At 59.7% G+C, this 18,153-nt stretch overlaps 1 protein-coding gene across 18 annotated transcripts in view; it reads right to left on the bottom strand.

Moving 5' to 3' along the window:
• Positions 1–18,153, bottom strand: part of DNM1 (dynamin 1) — a 42,552-nt gene that overhangs the window by 14,190 nt on the left and 10,209 nt on the right. For 12 of the 18 annotated variants that reach the window (XR_004902372.1, XR_004902371.1, XR_004902367.1 and 9 more), the window contains exons 2-14: positions 15,044–15,117; positions 14,588–14,737; positions 14,033–14,236; positions 13,243–13,341; positions 12,981–13,141; positions 11,835–11,977; positions 11,566–11,701; positions 11,316–11,383; positions 10,038–10,176; positions 3,486–3,572; positions 781–851; positions 553–604; positions 336–347 (exon numbers count right to left, since the gene is read on the bottom strand). Coding sequence is in view for 12 of the 18 variants with exons in the window: in XM_028510122.2 (XP_028365923.1) it covers positions 336–347; positions 553–604; positions 781–851; positions 3,486–3,572; positions 10,038–10,176; positions 11,316–11,383; positions 11,566–11,701; positions 11,835–11,977; positions 12,981–13,141; positions 13,243–13,341; positions 14,033–14,236; positions 14,588–14,737; positions 15,044–15,117 (1,396 nt within the window). In the remaining 6 variants the exon portion in view is untranslated. Of the gene's footprint in view, positions 1–335; positions 348–552; positions 605–780; positions 852–3,485; positions 3,573–8,227; positions 8,367–10,037; positions 10,177–11,315; positions 11,384–11,565; positions 11,702–11,834; positions 11,978–12,980; positions 13,142–13,242; positions 13,342–14,032; positions 14,237–14,587; positions 14,738–15,043; positions 15,118–18,153 lie in introns of all 18 variants that reach the window. The other 6 variants (XM_028510124.2, XM_036022300.1, XM_036022295.1 and 3 more) reach the window with 3 other exon arrangements.

Genomic DNA, 18,153 nt, shown 5'->3' with positions numbered 1-18,153 from the left:
CTTTCCCATCCATCCATCCATCCTCCCAACCATCCAACAGATGTTTAAGGAGCACCTACTCAGTGCCAGGCCCCTGCCAGGCATCTTCACCCACCCCGGCCCACACGGTCTGCCTCCGGCTGAGGCGGTGCTTAGCTCATGCGCACTGACGGACAGGTGGAGGGGACTCTGCCTGCGGCCAGGCCTTGCCATGGCCTGAGAGCGCGTGCACAGAACCCAGGGCTGGCGTGTGCAAGCGGCTCAAGCCGGAAGGCACCCTCTCGCCCATCCCACTACAGTGAGCCCCTTCCTCCCCCCTCGCTACACAAGCCAAGAGCCCCGGTCCTGGTACTCACCAGAATCTCATCCTGTAAAGAGGTAACCATAGCAACCACGAGAAGCATTGGGAGAGAGGAGAGAGGATTACTGAGGCAGAGTGGGAGGCTTGTGGCTGGCGGCTGGCGGGCTCCCTGGCCCCCGTGGGACCCCTGCCCTCGGGGGAGGAGGCTCTCAGAGCTCGGCATCCATTCGGCACCCTCCATCCCTCGGGCCGGGGCGCAGGGGCTCGCTCACCTGGTTGCCTGAGGTCTTCTTCTTGTTCATCTGGCTGCTCCTCTGCTGCGCACTGCGGGGGGGCGGGGTGGGGGGACAGTCTCAGGGCTTCTCCTTTCAAGAGGCCCGGCTCCACTGCCACGGCTCAGTGGGCACCACCCCCAGAGGGTCAGCCCCGGCCTGGGTCCTTCCCTGACACCCGCCCCCGCACACACGTGGTGTCACCTTCTCTTCCCGGGGAGCACTCACTTGGCAAAGCCGATGAAGTCCTCGTGGTTGGTGTTCATGTACGCCAGCTCGATGTCGATGAGGAGCATGACCTTCAAGGGCACAGAGGTCGGGAGGGAGGTGGGAAACACACCAGAGTTTCAAAATGTGTGAAATACTTACAGCACATAGAGGACCCATAACAGAATTCATCCACAATCTATAATAAGTGAAATACACACACACACACACGAGTATCTGTAATAAATAAGGAGTTCCTACCCAACAAACACAAATCACAACAGTCAAAGAACGTGAATGGGTTCATAGAAGAAATGCGTATGACCAGTAGGTTATGCACCTGCCCGTCATGAATAAAGAAACGTAAGTTCAAACCATGAGACCCTTTTAAATCTATCAACTTAGTACTAAATACTGACAATGACCAGTGTGGGCATAACTGTGAGAAGGTGAATTCTCTCTTACACTGTTAATATCATATCAGTGCTGTGATATGCAAATTGCTATCAAACTCTCGGAGGGCAATGTGGGACTATGTAACAACAGTAAAATGCACACTCTCACTTCTAGAACCATGTTGCACAAACTCGTCAAGGGAGCAAAGGTGTGTATGCACCAGGGTGCTCCGTGTGGCGTGGTTCGTCCTGGAGAAAAACGGGGACCAAGCCACTGGCCGCCGGAAGGGGAAGATGGTGCCCTCTGAACCATAAAAGCTGATCAAGGAGTGCGGGCAGTCTCTAGGTCCGGGCACGGGACGACCCTCTTTGCAAATGCCCGAGAGTTGTGATGAGAGGGACACCCCAGATGCGGCCTGCAGGCTTCGGACCCAGGGCCTGCCGCTTCCTGCGGGTCTGGGGCCTGTCCCCACAGAGCCTGAGGTTCCACAAAGGAGTTGTTTCGGCCTCACCGCCAGGGGAAGACACCAGGAGAGGAGGCAGGTGACCTGTCTGAGGTGTAATAGGTGCTCAGCCCGTTGATGTTATGTGCCGATAATTATTTTCAGAGGAGAAAGCCATGACACCCACGTGGCAGGAATGTGGCTCGCTGAGATTAAGACAGAACCTGGAACCTGTGTGTGAAGGAAAATGCCTGGGAGGGGAGCTGGGGGCGGCAGGGGTGACGGAGGACGCTTCCTTGTACTTGAATCACGTCTGTGCTGACTGAATATGTGATTGAGTATTTATCCCTTTTGTAATTAAAAAGAGGTCAATAAGAATTTTTCAAGATTTTACTTATTTGTTTTTAGGGGATGGAAGGAGAAAGAGGGAGAGAATCACACCGGCAACCTTTCGCATTGTGGGACCACCCCCACCAGCTGAGCCACACCGGTCAGGGGGGTGAGATCCAGGAGAATTCACAAGCCACATCAAAAACAAACATGGGAGTGATGGGGGCCGGTGCGGTTGTGGCAGGGGGATGTGTCAGGACAGCAGTTGGGAAGGGGTAGCCAGGGGCGGGCTTGGACCGGAGGAGGAGGGATGGGCAGGGAGAGGGGACGGGTCTGAGAGCCTCATGCGGGCTGTGAGGAGGGTTTGCCTGTCTTTGCCTGCCTCTGCCCCTCCCGGCACAGACGCAGCAGCCGGCAACATCTTTGTGACGGAGTGAATTTTTGATGAATGACTACATAAAAGGAAGAGGCGTGGCTACAACAGGTATAGGGGACTCAGAGACACAGCAAACAGTGAGAGAGGCCCAAAGAGAGGTGATCAGAGGATAGGCTGCTAGGGAGTTCAGGGGCAGGTGGTGGGGGTGTAAGATGGGGCAGCCGCCTTGGAAATCAGTGTGGTGGTTATTCAAAAAACAACCATGCAGCCCTGGCCGGTGTGGCTCAGTTGGTTGGAGTATCGTCCCGTGGACTGGAAGGCTGCGGGTTGGATTCCCGGTCAGGGCACATGCCTGGGTTTCAAGGTCAGTCACCGGCTGGGGTGTGTTCGCGAGGCAACCGATCCATGTGTTGACACTGATCCATCTCTCACCCTGATGTTTTTCTCTCCCTCCCTCTCTCTCTCAAATCCATTTTGAAAACTTAGCATGCACAGAATTACACAGAATTACCATATGATCCAGCAATTGCATTTCTAGGTACAGGCCCACAAGAATTGAAAGCAGGGTCTCAAAGGTAATGCTTGTACCCCTGTGTTCGTAGGAGAATTATTTGCCACCCAAAAGGCGGAAACAAGCCGAACGGACAAACAGAATGTGGGCAGGCACAGGCTGGAACACTGCACAGCCTCCAGGAGGAAATGCTGACAGATCTCCAACACGGGGGGACGTGAGGACATGACACCAAGTGGAATCGGCCAGACACGGAAGGACAAACGTGGCATGCTATCACTTATATGAGGGCCCTAGAGTTGCCACATGCACAGAAACAGGAAGTAGAATGGTGGGCCCCAGGGGCTGGGGGGCAGGGGAATGGGGTGTCAGTATTTAACAGGGACAGAAGTTCATTCTGGGAAGATGGAAAGTTCTGGAAACGGACGGTGGTGGTGCTTGCACAACCGTGTGAGCGTATTTAATACCACAGAACTAACTGCACAGTCAAGTTTACGGTGTGCGTGCGTGTGTGTGTGAATTCCCCCACACTAGAAGAGAGAGAGAAGCAGAGATTTGCTGTGAGGACAGGAAGCCCGGGGAGGCTGACACAGAAGAGACAAAGCGGGAAGGAGGAAGAGAGCCTGGGGACGGGACGGCCGAAAGGCTGGGGTCAGGGGCCGTGGCCTCACCTGCTCCTTGGTGCGGCCCTCGCGCTCCCGGATGTGGGTGGTCACGATCCGCTCCATCTCCTCTCGCAGCCGGGGGTACTGCTGGAGCTGGGGGAGGGCGGGAGGGGAGACAGCCACGTACACGGGGGGCACGGGCAGGAGACACCCCAACCCCGCCAGAGCCCAGGGGTCCAGGCGCGTGGGGGGGGAGGCACCCACAGAATGCCCGAGGGGTGGGGGTGGGGCCGAGAGATCTGGGGTCCCAGGAAGCTGATGGCATCCAGCCGTGGCCACCCCTTTCCTCCAAGAATGGGTCCCGAATGGCAGTTCGAGGGTCTCCTGGTTCTAGGCCTTCTTCACTGTCCTGTCTAGCGACCAGGGGTGAGAGGGCGGTCCCGCAGGCAGAACTGCCACGGGAACCCGCTTGCTCCTTGGGGCCGTCTTGGTGGCAGCCGTCTTGGAACCGGACATTGCACCGAGGCCTTGGCTTGGTGGCCTGTTAGCTCCCGGGGCTCTCCCTGACCCTCGGGGCTCCCCCTCGCCTGAAGGCTCAGAGGGACAGTCAGGTGGGGAGTCAGGCAGGGCATCCCTATCCAGGAAGGATCTGGGGAGGGCAGGGCCCGAGGTGCCGACTGGCCTCCCGAATCAGGCTGGGGACAGGCAATGCTCCTTGTCAGAGCCCTGAGGCAGGGGAAGCCAGCAGTCACACGGAGGACATGCGGGAGCCACAGACACGGGCATGCGAGGACACAGGGGTGGGGGGTGGGCGGGGGCATGCGGAGCGGGGTGCCAGCAGCATGAGCAGTACCCCGCGGGGGCCTGGCTGGGCCCCTGGCCCTCTCGGTAGAGCCCACCCCGGTGTGCCCCTCTTGGCGGGCTCGGGACTGGCACCATCATCTCCAGCCACGTCCGTCTGGCTCCAGGCTGGCCAGCCAACCTGTCTCTACCCCGCTGCTCTGGGGTCGGGAGCTCAGCGGCACCCACTTCCTCCCAGTTTTTATCAACTGAGGCTGCAGGGAAACGCTCCAAGCCTTCCCGCTCTGCCTGTGGGCTCTGCCCTCAGCTCAGCTGGACTGGGGGGGACAAGGCCCAGGGTGACGCCTCCTCCTTCCAGTCACTGCTGGATGTCACCTCCATCCTGCCCTGACCACCCAGGAGCTGGATTGGCGGGGGGGGGGACCTCGCTGTCACCTTCCCTCATCAGACTGTATTCTAATTGCCCTGAAGGCAGGGCCAGGTGTGCCGCCAGTGCTCGGGGAGGGCGCGCCGAAGGGGCGTGGGAATGAATGGAGGATGGATGTCTCTGCCCTCCTGTGCCCTCTGACTCATGCGTGAGCCGGCAGCCCCTCAGGGAGGAAGACTGGCTGAGCTGCTGAGGGTGGGAGCCCACCCACAGGGATGCCCAGTCCTGCTGGCCCACGCTGCCCCTCAGTGGCCACGGGGGACCCAAATGGGGCAAAGCGAGGACCGCTTGTTTGTCCCTGGGCCGGGCCACTCAGGCGGGAAGAGAGCCGCAGGTTAGCGTGACTAGGTCACGGGTACCAATTCTGAGGGCAAGATGGAGGCCAAGGAGGGGGGGTGGGGACACTGGCAGAGGAAGGAGGGTGGGGCGGAAGCAGCGCCCTGGGTGCCGGCCCAGGGGGGCAGACGTGAGAGATGTCGCGTCCTCCCGCCCCACCTGACCAGGGCCTGACGTGGCCGAGGCCAGGGGGGTCTGCGGGGGGAGGCGCAGCCCGAGGCCAGGGGCTAAAACACAAACCCACGGGGAGGCTCAAGGAGTGGTTCCCGTTCCTTCTGGAAGGAAGTCTCCGAGTTGGAGCGGAGACTTGGGACTGAGTCACCACCACCAGAAGGCGTCCTCTGAGGTGGTCCCGAGTGTTCCCTTGCAGGGTGGGGCTGCCGGGGAAGGGGGAGGGTGGGCAAGGAGGGAGGAGGGGGAGGAGGGAGCAATTTGCCAAAGAGCATGACCAGTCCTCCCACTAGCCGCCCGGTCGTTACGTTGGCCAAGTTCTCCACGTGTCACACACGCAGGGCAGCCTCAGCCCCTTGGAGGAGCTCTCTATTCCTTGTGAGCATCTTTTTCCATTCTGACGGCCCCTGAGCATTCCCAGAACGTTTAGCCAGTTTCTAAAGTGGAACTTTCCTCTCTCAGGCCTTGGCCGAGGCGGGCGGTGAGCTGGAGCCCACCAGTAAGTGGTCAGGCACAGGCCCTGGAGTCACATGGCTCTGGTTCAAAGCCAGCGCCAGCCCCGCCGACACGCCTCGGGGCCGTGGCCGGACCTCTCCGAGCCTCGGCTTCTCCCCGTGGAAAGTGCGGCAGTAATGGCGCCGCCCCTCTGAGAGCTGGTTGTGAGGCCTGAGCGGCACGTCACACGCCTGACCCTGAACTCCGGGTTCTGTCCAGAGGGGAAAACCGATCCCAGCAAGCCCAGGAATAATTACAGTTGACTATTTTTCCCTGGCAGGCCTTGGACACTTAGAACATCTGGGGAGGGGAAAAAAAAAAAAGGACAAAGATAGGTGAATTTTGCCACATAAAGAAAAAAATAATGTGTATGCATGAAATAACTCAAAAGGTGGAACGCTTTTAAAAGAAAGAATTTCAAAGATTTCCTTTTGAAATTTGTTGTTGATCATTTTTGGGGGGGTTCACAAAAATCATACAGACTCATCATAAAAAAGTTGAAAGTGATTAAAACTTGTGCAATAACATGGAAAAATTCCTATGTTCTTGCTCTCTCTCTTAAAGTAGCAGTTAGCATTTTGGTGGATGCGTCTTTGGGACATTATCACTCATATACATTCCCCCCCAAGTAGGACACATTCTTTCCTGAAACCTGCTCCCCGTCCCACACACACATAGGGTGTTGTGGAGGGACATATGACAGGAAACGGGCATGCCTTGCCCTTTAGGCAGCTGCAGGCACGCCTCGTTGGCTCGCCCTTCGCCGATGCTGCGTGTGTTACAAATCGAAGGTAAGACCCTCCACCAGCAAAAAGCCTGCGACTCACTGGAGTCTCAGATGACGGCTGGCATGTTTTAGCAACGAAGTGTGTTAAAGTGAAGGTATATATGTTGCTTTTTTGAGACAAAATGCTGTTGTACACTTAACAGACTGCAGTATAGGGTAAAGATAACTTGTATACACTGGAAAACACACACAAAAAAATTTGCGTGACTTGCTTTATCGTGATTTCTTTCCCAGTAGAGGTCTGGAATCAAAGCCATGACATCTCCAAGGGACGACTGTGTTGGTTTAAATTGTCTGTGTACCTGGCTGTTATAGCTCAGTGGATTGAGCACGGGCTGCGAACCAAAGTATCGCAGGTTCGATTCTCAGTCAGGGCACATGCCTGGGTTGCAGGCCACGGCCCCCAGCGACTGCACATTGATGTTTCTCTCTCTTTCTCCCTCCCTTCCCTCTCTAAAAATAAATAAATAAAATCTTTTAAAAAAGATAAAAAAATTGTCCGTGTAATGTTTTATGTAATCGGTCTCCTCTCAGTGGACACATGGGCTGTTTCCAAAAGTTTATAATTTACATTAAATTACATAAATGTCTAACCACTATGCTGTACATCTGAAACTAATATAAAATAATACTGAATGCCAACTGTAATTAACAAAAAAAAGAAAAATTAAAATTCACGTTTTTAAGAGAAAAAGCAGGATGAACTCTGGCTGGTGTGGCTCAGTAGACTGAGCACAGGTTGCGAACCAAAGGGTCACCGGTTCGATTCCCAGTCAGGGCACAGGCCTGGGGTGCGGGCCAGGTCCCCAGTGTGCGGCACTCAAGAGGCAACCACACACTGTTTCTGTCCCTCTCTTTCTCCCCTGTCCTCTCTAAAAGTAACTAAATAAAATCTTTTAAAAAGGATTTTAAGAAAAGCAGGATGGTAATACATTCATAGTGTGATCCCATAACAAAACAAACAAATCTATGTATAGAAAAAAAAATTTGGAGAAATCTAAGTTGATGAACACTTTTCCCAGGGCAACCTTGCCTAGGATCCGAGAGGCAGCCTTTGAAGTCCGGAAAGGATGCCTCAGGCCACTGATGCCCCTGGACTCCCCCTGGGGAGAACTGCTTCAGGCAATCTGGCTAAAAATCTTCAAAATGCCCAAAAGTAGACGAGTGGGAAAAAGGCATCTAAAAGGTCACAGATGTCTCGAAAAGGGGCCGACCCTGCCCAGCGCATATGGATTCATGTCAAATGAGCAGTCCAATATGCTTTTAGGCAAATTGGTTCTGCGGGACCGGGACAGCTCCCCGACGCGGGGGGGCCCTGGTCCCAGATGCCTCCCTAATCTAAAATCCACTCCGCTCTTCTTCCCTGAGACTCAGTTTCGTCATCTGTACAATGGGGATAACACCACCACTTTTTAGGGTTGTTAAGTCAGATTACAAAGACGAGCACTTAGCCTAGTGCTCGGCATGTAGGAGCAGCCTGCTCCTCATCCTCACTGTCGTCACTGTCACTGTCACTGTCACTGGTGGGAAGGGCCACGGCTCCGAGGATGCTTGGGTTGGAGCACAGCCTTCTGGCAGACATGGAGGCCAGGGGGGACTGTGAGTGCAAGTAGACCCAGGGTTACACACTGGCAGGGAAGTTCAGGGCCGGGAATCGCCTGGCCAGCGTGGGCGTCCATGTGGGTGGCCGAGGGGCTGCCAGGCCTGCTCAGCAGACAGCTCTGCCCACAGGAGGCCGTGGCCGTGCGGGAGGGATGGCCAGGCCCAGCCCCACCCAGGCGGCCGCCGTACCTTTTCACTACACTTTCTGATGGTGGACGTGAGCTCACTGACTACCATATCCACACACTTGATACTGGGCTCTTTGAGCTTCTGCACCTGCTTTTTCACTGTGGCTTCAAAAGCGAGGTCAGGTGTGAAGAGGCCCGTCCTGCACCCAGGGAGGGGGAGGGGACAAGAGGAGGAGTAGCCACAGGCGGGCGGGCGGGTGGGGACAAGGAGGGGAGTGAAAGCCAAGCAGGGCCAGGGTCGAGGTGGAGGATGGCACAGGCATGGGGGAAGAGAGAGAGACACCGACACAGAGAGAGAGAGAGAGAGAGAACAGAAGACAATGTGAGCGTGGGGCCGGCCCTCCCTCCCACCACCCGGGGCCGGCACCTCCCGGGTGCTGCCGAGCACCCCCCAGGTTCTGTGGGTGTGGGGGAGGGTGCTGCTGAAGGACCGAACGCCCTGCTCCGCACGAGGCCCCTCACTGGGTTCAGGTTTTCCCGCCAGGGCTTGGCCCCTCGCTCCCCAGCTACCCTGAGCCTGCCCTCTCTCTGTCTCTTCCAATCTCTTCCAATGCCACCTTTGTCACAGCCGTGGGTCCTCCCAAGGGGCTGCCCCAGGCCAGAACACCACCCACCCATTCTGGTCAATTCTAGGTTTCCCGGCACCTCTTGCGTTCCCTTCACCCCGACTCCGGAGCCCAGCGCAGTTCCCTGCTTCCGCCGGGGTGGCTGCACCCGGCTGCCCCACGGTGCACGGCACAGCTGCAGGGGGCTCCACGCGCACAGACTGCGGTGTGCATGGCACCCCTGCAGCTGCAGGGTAGCTGCCTGACCTCCGCTCTCCAGCGCCCCACTCTCCTCCTGCCCCTCGCTTTCTCCTCAAGGGGCATCCTTTGCCTCTCCTCCGAAGAGGGCTGGAGGAACTCGGCTCAGAAAGACAGAAGAGAGAGAAGAGGAAAGACAGAAAGAGTGGAGGTGGTGACAGAGAGGGGCCAGGGCAGCAGTGGGGGTAGGAAAGGAAGGGAGGCTGGGGGGGCGGAATCAAATGAGCACTGGACTCGGAGTCCAAAGCCTTGGCTTCCAGGAGCAGCTCCGCCACCTACTAGCTCACATGACCTTGGACAAGTCACTTGGTCTCCTGAGCCTCAGTTTTCCTGCCGTGCAACAGGCGCCATCCTCCCTGCCCTGCCCTGCCCTGCCCTCCTTGCGGGGTTCCGTGAGGCTCAGAAGGCAGAGCAGAGGGAAGGGGGCTCTGTCTCTGGAAGGAGATGCGGATGAAGGGGAGGGGGAGGGCCCCGAGTGGGGGTCCTCGGTGAGGGCGGCATGAGAACGGGGAGGGTGAAGGGCAGCGAGGGCTCAGGGTACCTGCTGGACCTGGGTCCTCTGCACCCCTCTGGCCGTCCAGGCCCCTAGAGCAGCACCCAAGAAGGTCCTGTCCCTCACCTGCCTCCCGGGCCAAGGCTCCCCCAAGACCTCTCCCTGGAGTCCCCAGAAGGACCCGTGTCTGAGGGCGGAGCGGGGGCTCAGGACCACCTCAAGCCCTACTCTCCCCGAGCAGGGGGAGCCCTCGGCGGGCTCTCCGGGTTAAACAGCCGCCAGCATCCCTGTCTTACCAGCCTCTAGTCCCTTGGTGTCCTGGGCCCGGGGGCCAGGGGGGTGGGTGAGGCCCCCTCGGAGAGTCCCCCTGTCCTCGTCCGAGGTGGCCTGCCTCTCCCACCCCGCTGAGGTCTGGACATGCTACCGGGGAGACAGTGGGGGGGGCGTGGGGGAGGGGCGCCTGTCAGCAGTGCGGGAGGCGGGCAGAGGTGCGGGCCGGCGGGCCGCCGGGTTACCTTCTTGGAGCACTGTCTAACGGTGCTGATTAGCTCCGAGATAACCATGTCCACACACTTGAGACACGGCTCTCGGGTCTTCTTCACCTGCTTTTTCACAATGGTCTCAAAGGCCATGTCTGGGGTAAAGAGCCCCGTTCTGAACGCCCGGAGCGGGAGAAGGGCAGTGTCACAGGCCAGGGCCCCCCGGGCCCCCCCGCCCCCCCCACACCTCTGAGCTCTGCCCTCGGGGCCGTCCCACTACCCCTCTGTGGGCTTCAGGGTCCCCATCTGTAAAATGGGCAGGGACTCTAAGGATAAGGACTTCTAATCGCTGCTCATCGGGCCAAGACAAGATCTGCTTATATCGTCCTTTCATGTCTTAACTTCCTCTTAAGACCCTGTTCATGCTAAAGGTTCTAGGGCCAGACACGGTTTGAAAACTGCTGCACTGGGATCTCTTTGGGAGCCTCTCCAGGAACAAAGTATTTTGTATTAAGACCAGGAGAGGCTGTTTTCCTCCCTGTGCCTCGGCCAGCGCAGGTATCAGTCTAGAAACTCAATGCCAGACCTTGGACAGGAAGCTGCGTGAGAGCAGGGGCACTCACTCTGGTCTGGTTCGCTGCCCGGCACGGAGCGGGCCCTTTAAGTTTTCCCGCTGCAAGAACACGGGGTGTGGGTCTGGGTCCCTGAGGTGGGCCTCAGCTATTAGGGAACAGTCTGGTTCTCAGTCCCCCTCCCTGCTCCACGGGCCTTGGGGCCGGCTCAGGGGTGAGGAGTACAGTGGGATGGGCCCGCTTAGGGACCCTGGGGCTGTGGAGGGCCTGGGGGGTCTGGAGGGTGGAGAGGCCCCATCCCATCATAAAAGGACACAGACCGATACCTGGATGCCCCCCGCTCCCCACGCCCTACCCAGGGGCTGGGACAGCCTTGTGCAGCCACCTGGATAGAACTGGGGGAGCTGTCTCACCCTAGAGCTGGGCAGGGCACCCAGGCCCAGTGGGCGTTACCTGGCCACCTGTGTCCTGGGCTCCACCCAGCCCGCCCAGCCTCCAGGCCCGGATCCCAGGACAGCAAAGGAGGGCAGCAGGCTGCAGGGAGTGGGGTGGCTCGGGCCTCCCGTCCACCTTCCCCCGCAGGAGCCTGTGCGAACTGGGGGCCAGAAAGTCGGGGTGGAGGGGGCTGGGGACCAGGGCTCTAGGTCTTCCCCGAGGGAGGCTTGCTCCTCCACTCCCTGTGCCTCTGCACTAGACCCCCGGCCCTCTGCGGCTGGGCCCCCGCCCCGGTCCCAGTACGTGCCTGATGCCATGGATATTCTTAATGGCATAGCTGATCTCCCTTCGGAGCTCCTTCTCGTCGAACTCCATCTGTGTAGGAGAGGGAGAGACGGCCAGCCCGTCAGGCCCTGGCTCGCTCTCTGGGAGGTCACCATGGGGCCCACCCCACTCCGGGGGCTGGGAGCAGGGGCCAAGGTAAGCGTGGGAGAGTCCTGGCGGTGCGGGTGGGTGGTCCGGGGCCCTCCTACCCCCCGGAGCCAAGCGTGTCCTACCTTGACCAGCTCAAAGGGGAAGCGCTCGTGGAAGATGCGGTTGATGCGGGCTCCCCCCGACAGTTCGTAGGTGTCGATCTGGTCCCCCGAGCCCTCGATGCGCTTCTCAAAGTCCACGGCGAACTGCTGGACCATCCTGGGGGGAGAGGGGCGTGGCCTGAGGGTTGCGGCGGGCCAGTGGCGCGGGGACCTGGGAGAGCCCTGGGCCCGGAGGCTGGGGGAAGGCGCAGCTCAGGGATGGGGAGTTGAGAGTTGGGGGGGACCCTCACTGCAGCAGGGCCTTGGTCTTGCGTGCCGGGTCGTCAGGACGGAAGTTCTTGTACTCTTCCACCTCCTTCTCAATGGACAGCAACTGGCTCTGCAGCTTGTTCCGCAGCCCCGGCAGCGTGTCCCGGATGTGGTTGGTCAGTTGCTGGGGGTGGGGCCAGACAAGGGTTAAGGCCCCGGGTCATAAGTACCAAACCCCGAATGCCCGCAGGGCCAGGCAAGGACCAAGGATGCCAGGGAGGCTGTGGACCGGTGAGCGGTGAGCGGGAGAGCTAAAGAGGCAGCCAGGGCCCTGCCCACTGCGGCCCTGCCCCCCAGAAGAAAAGCTGCCTGAGGGCAGGGCCTGGCACACAGTAGGTCCTCAGACAGGTGAATTAATTGAATTAATGATTGAATAACTCAATTTTCAAAGAGGCCAGGAATCTAGATTTTTATTTGAAGTTACCTGACTTTTGACTATTTTTGGACACCACAAAGGGGGCACGAAATACATCGGGGGCGGGGATGACTGGCAGGCAGGCTGGCTGCCCCCTGCTGGAGCTGGGAGGCTCACTCTGGCCAGGTCCTCCCACACAGAATCCGCCGGAACCTGCGTGGCCGATGACACGGGGCCTTATCGCCACTGTCACCGTTGTACAGACGCAGAGACGGAAGCTCAGAGAGCTGGACACTCACTGTCCCAGCCCGTGAGTGACAGAGTCGGGACTGGAACCCAGATCCGTGGCCTTACGACTCCCAAATCCTGTTCCACGCCACACCGCGTTCCCTACTGCCTTCCTTCCCTCATCTCACACAGGCGCGCCTGGATTTCTGAGGCCCCAGTGCAGATGGAGGCACACCCTGGGGGAGCTGCTGGGGTCGCCGTCCCCGCTCCAGATCGGCCCCTCCCCACTTCCGGAGGAACCACGGTCTTCGGCCCAAACAGGCCAGTCCTGGCCTCCAAACCCCAGCCCCTGCCCGCGCTGCCCTCCACACTAGACCCCCGTCTTCTCTTCACCCCGGGGGATTCCAGGGCTCCCCTCCCCCAGGCCCCAGGCAGGGAATGGTTCATGCTGCTCATCGCGGCTGGTCGCCCTCACAAACCCCACTTCAAGGATTCTGTTCTCGTGCCGGTTTCCCCAGGGGGCCTCACGAGGGCCGAGCCCTACCTGGTTGAGGACCTTCTGCAGGTAGGGTGTGCCCATCCGGTCAGCCAAGTGTCGGTAGGATGGGTGGGACAGGAAGAACTTGCGTTCGGCCGCCAGGGCGGCCGTGATGTCCTTTTTGCCATCGATGTCCTTCTGGCTCCGGTTCACCACCCCGATGTAGCCTGTGGATGGGGTCAAGGTCAGGGTCAACCCCTTGCGGGGGGCGGGGTAGAGGGGAGGGGAAGGGCAGCGCAGCGGGCGGGAGGAGGAGCGGCCTGACTACCTCTGCGCAGGGGCAGCAGCTTGTTCTCCAGCACGTCTCGGGCGTCCGTGCCCTCGTCCATCAGGTCCAGCTTGGTGATGACGCCGATGGTGCGCTGACCTGGAGGGCGGCAACGATGGAGGTGGCCCGCGCGCTCCCGCCGCCACCCTGCCGCCCCATCTCCCCTCCCCCCGCATCACCCGCCGCCTGCCTGACCCATTCCTTCTCTACAGAGCAGCCAAAATGGTTTTTTAACATTTTTTCCCTGAAAGATTTTATGTATTTATTTGTATTTTTAAAAAGATTTTATTTATTTTTAGAGAGGGAAGGGAGAGGGGGAGAGAGAGAGAGAGAGAGAGGGAAACATCAATGTGCGGTTGCTGGGGGTCATGGCCTGCAACCCAGGCATGTACCCTGGCTGGGAATCGAACCTGCGACACTTTGGTTTGCAGCCCACGCTCAATCCACTGAACTAAGCCAGCCAGGCTGTATTTATTTTTAGAGAGAGGGGAAGGAGGGGAGAAAGAGAGAGAATCATCGATGCGTGAGAGACACATCGGATGGGTTGCCTCTCGCACACGCCCCAACAGGGGACCTGGCCCACAACCCGGGCATGTGCCCCGACTGGAATCCAACCAGCGGCCTTTCGCTTTGCCGGGTGGCCCTCCAACAGTGGAGGAGCCATCTCGGTCAGGGCCAAGGTGATTTTTAAAGGCATAGGTCGGATCCCACCCTCCAGCGGCTCTCCCTTACCCTGTGAATAAAAGATCTCCGGGGCTCGCGCTGTCGCCGGCTTTGGGTGGGAACTTACCCTGAGGGTCCACCTCCTTGGCGATCTTGAGGGCATCGGAGTTGGCCAGGTCGGAATTGGCCGGGGACACGGCCAGGATGAGGCAGTTCTCCTTGGTGACGAACTGCATGAGCATGTCCCGGATCTGAAACTCGATGTCGGGAGGTTGGTCTCCCACCGGGACCTTGGTCATTCCGGGCAAGTCCACCAGGGTCAGGTTCAGCACTGGACGGGGCGGATAGAGGGCGGGCGCAAGGTGAGTGGCTGGGCAGTAGGTGGGGGGATTTAGGAGCACGGTTTACAGAGGACCCCCTAGGGAGCGCGGCTGCAGGTGGGCGGGGTTAGGACACGCCCAGAGCCCCAGTGAGGCCCGTGGAAGGCGTAGAAGGCGTGCCCGGGACTGGGCGGGGTCACGGCAGGGGGCGGCTTGGGGTAGGATGCTCTGAGGAGGTCCCTGCCGAGGCGGACTCAGCTGAAGGGCGGAGCTAGAAAAGGGGTGGAGCCAAGAAAATAGTCCTCAGGGGCCGGGCTAAGCAGGGGAGCCCAGAGGCGCGGAAGGCCGCCAGGTTTTCTCACCGTGCGGCGAGTAGACGCGGAGGTTGATGGGCACCGGCGAGATGCCTTTGTTGGTGCCTGTGACCCGGTCGGTCTCAGCCTCGATCTCCAGACGCACCTCCTCGAAGTCGGTGAATTTCTTCCCCTTGCAGTGCAGGAACTCGGCATATTCTGCTCCAAAAGCGTGGGGTGAAGGTGTTGGAGAGGAGGAGGGGGAGTAAGCATCACAGCCCGGAACCCACCTGGGTCCCATCTGCCACCGGGAATAGCACCCCAGCCCAAACGCTGCCTTCTCCTCCCTCCCCACCTCTCCGTCATGCATTTTTATCCTCACCGTCCAGATGGGATGAGGCCCAAAGAGGGGAAGCCCCGCCCCCGCCAAATCATACAGCACCTAGTTCAGCCGCTGTGCTGGACCTCTCCTAGAGGGTAGGGTGGGAGGCTGGAGAGGCCAGCCTGGCCGAGGAGGGCGCGTACCTGTGGTGGCATTGACCAGCTGCAGGACCAGGGGGCGTCTGGTGACGATGCCAGATCCTCGGGGCAGGAAGTCCCTGCAGTGAATTGGAGGTGAGAGGAGGGTCAAGGATGCAGGAGGCTCCCTCTGTCCCTGCAGCACCTGTCCTGCCGCTAGGAGCTCCAAACAGGCCCCGAAGTGCCCCCCCGCCCCATCCCGCGCACCTTGGCCCAAAGGCTTCTGGTCACTGAGGGCAGACGGCAGCTGAGGAAGGTGGGAAAAAGCCCCTCAGAGTCCCCTGGGTCACAGAATTCATGCATCTGAGCTGGCAGGAGACGAGACCAAGTCCCCAGGCCCGCCTCGGGTCTGCCTCGAGTTGGTTCTGAGCCAACAGGAAGTCCCTGCCCCAACCCAGTCACTGCCATTCGGCCCAGAAGAAACCGAGGCACGGGGTAACCCCGCGCGCGCGCGCAAGAGTCCCGAGGCCACAGAGCGGATCCCAAGGAAACGGAGCCACACCCCCTCCCCTCCCTTCCGCTGTGGCCAGGGGCAGCAGACCACTTCCCCTTCCCAGAGCCATCTGGCTGGGGCTGGGGATGAGGGGGGGGGGGAGAAGGAGGCAAGGAAAAGGACTCATGCTTCCTAAGTGCCTACTGCATGCCAAGCTTTTCGTGGGCAATATCTCGTGGATCCCACACAAGAGCCCCGCGAGGCAGGCGCTGTGGCTACCCTCATGCACAGGTGAGAGGAGAGTCAAGGTGAGGCTCCGAGACGCTCAGATGTTCGGGCTGCGCAGCCAGGGTCTGACGGAGCGGACCCCGGGCCCGGCTCTGTCCGACTCTGCGGTGACAGCCCCCTGGCCTTCAGCCCCATGGAAACCCGGCCCCTATAAGAACTGGACCGAGGGGTCCCCAAATCACAGCCCCCCAGACCTGATGTCTGTACCGCAGACACGTGCCTGCACTGATGCGACCTCGGCAGTCCTTCGGGCTAGCTCTCGGGGGTGCAAATTCACTCCGTCCTGTCAGCTCTTCTCCTCCCCACCCGGCCCTGCACCCCGCGGCCCCACCCCGGCTGGCACAAGCATGAGGGTGGAGGCCTCTCTGGGATCGAGCCGTTGGGACTCATAGTCATGGGATCCCCAGGGTCCCGGAAAGCGGGGAGCAGGCTGGAGCCCGGGGGGCTGTGAAGAGCTGCTCAGCCACCTCATCCATGGAGCGGCACATAGAGGCCCAGGAAGGAGAAAGACATACTCAGGGTCACACGGGGCTGGGAGAGGGCCAGGGCAAGAACCCCGGTCTCCTGCCCCCCTAGCTCAGAGCCTGACCTGGACACACACAGCTTCCTGCACGCCAGGGTTGGGGACAGAGAGTCCTGGGCTCCTGGGGTCAAGGTCTCCTTTTGGAGCCCTAGGGAGGCCCCCTCTATCTCCTGTCCTCACCCTGCCCCTCCTCTGGGGAGGTCAGAGGCTGCTGGGGAGGAGCCAACTGCTTCAGTGGGGAAGGAGCAGGATGAGGAGTCCTGAGTTTATTCATCTTTCTAGATGCTGGGCATGTACTTTTCGCTTTTGCAAGACCGTGAGCTTCAGAGGGCAGGGCTTGCACACTGCTGGCATGTCCCCCACTGTACCCCAGTGCCTGGCACAAGGCTTAGCACACAAGAGGTCCTTAATAAATGCCGACTGAGTCCCCAAGTCCTCAAAACAGTGCTCTGGCATGGGAATCACCATTTCACCGACAAGGCAGCTGAGGCTGGGAGAGGGGCAGTGACTTATCCAAGGTCCCCCGGTTAGGGGTGGCAGGGCTAGGGTCCACACCCGAGGGTCTGCGGGACCCCAGGGCCTGGGAACTTCCCCGGCAAACCCTGCCGCTCACTAAACTCGAGCAGCCAGACGTGGCTTTTTATGTAATTCAATTACATTCTGTCTAGGACATATTTGGGCGCAGCTGCTCTGCGCCAGGCCCCGCGCCGGGCCCTGGCCATGGGAGATGATGAGTCAGACAGTCCCCACTCGGAGGAGCTCGCGGTGCGGTGGGAGAGACAGACAAATACACGGATAATGCGATGCAGTGTGACATGTGCTGGGAGGGAGACACGCCAGGCGGCACAGAGAAGGTGGTTAACCGGGGTGGGGGGGTGGGGACGGGGTGCTTCCTGCCTCCGTCTCTCCCGTCCCTTACCGACTCCTTTGGGAGGCGACTCCCTAGTATTTGGGATCTCCCAGCTGTGTGGGGATAGGACACCTGCTTTCACAGAGCTTAGGGTGAGTATGGGGGGGCATCTGCGGTCCACCCGCTTCCCCATTAGTCGGCCCCAGCAATACCATGGCAACAGTGGTTGCCATGGGAACTTTAGGAGGGGTTGGGAAGGATGGGACTCCCCACAGAGAACCCCCTGCACAGAGACATGGACTTTCCCTGGAGCGCGTCCCTGAGGGGCCTCCCCCCTTGCAGACGGGCCACTGGCCCTGGCAGGGGGGAGAGGGCTGAGCAAAGCCACGCCGAGGGTGTGTGGAGCCCAGGACCAGGCTGACGGCGATGTTCAGGGGTCTGGGCCGGCCTGTCCCAGGTCACTGGTTCTCCAGGGCTGCTTAAAGGACAAGCAGCTTATAGGAAGCAGGAGATTAGAGGGCAGGGCCACGCACGGGAGCCAAGCCCCTTGGCAGACCAGCGGGGCCGGGTGGGGACCGGGGTGCCCGGGCGGGGAGGGGCCCCATCCCTGCCATGGCCCAGGCCCTCTAAGGGAATCAGAACTCCCTGGGCCGCTTGTTAACACGCACATTCCTCAGACGTGCAGGGCTCAGATTTTGTGCGGTCGGGTGCGGGGGAGGGGAGGAGGAAATCTGGGTTTTACACACAATCCCCATATGATTTTCATGTTCCCTTTCAAGGTCAAGGGTCACTGGCTCAGTGGTTAGGAACCAGTGCCGGGCAGAGGCTCTGGGTTTGAATTTCACCTCGGCTATTCCCTGGCTTGGTGCCCCGGCGGAGGCAAGTGGCTTCACTCTCTGGGTCTCAGGTCCTCAGCTGTGACCCAGCATCATCTAAACGGGGGGTCACGTGCTACCTCGTGTGGCTGCAGGAGGATGCTCGGAGCCTTTCCACGGAAGGAGCTCAGGCAGTGCCCGGTACCC

Source organism: Phyllostomus discolor, chromosome 3, assembly GCF_004126475.2.
Source record: "Phyllostomus discolor isolate MPI-MPIP mPhyDis1 chromosome 3, mPhyDis1.pri.v3, whole genome shotgun sequence".
Taxonomy (NCBI): domain Eukaryota; kingdom Metazoa; phylum Chordata; class Mammalia; order Chiroptera; family Phyllostomidae; genus Phyllostomus; species Phyllostomus discolor.
Note: the sequence above shows the minus strand (reverse complement) of the source record. Positions and strands in the feature narration are given on the sequence as shown.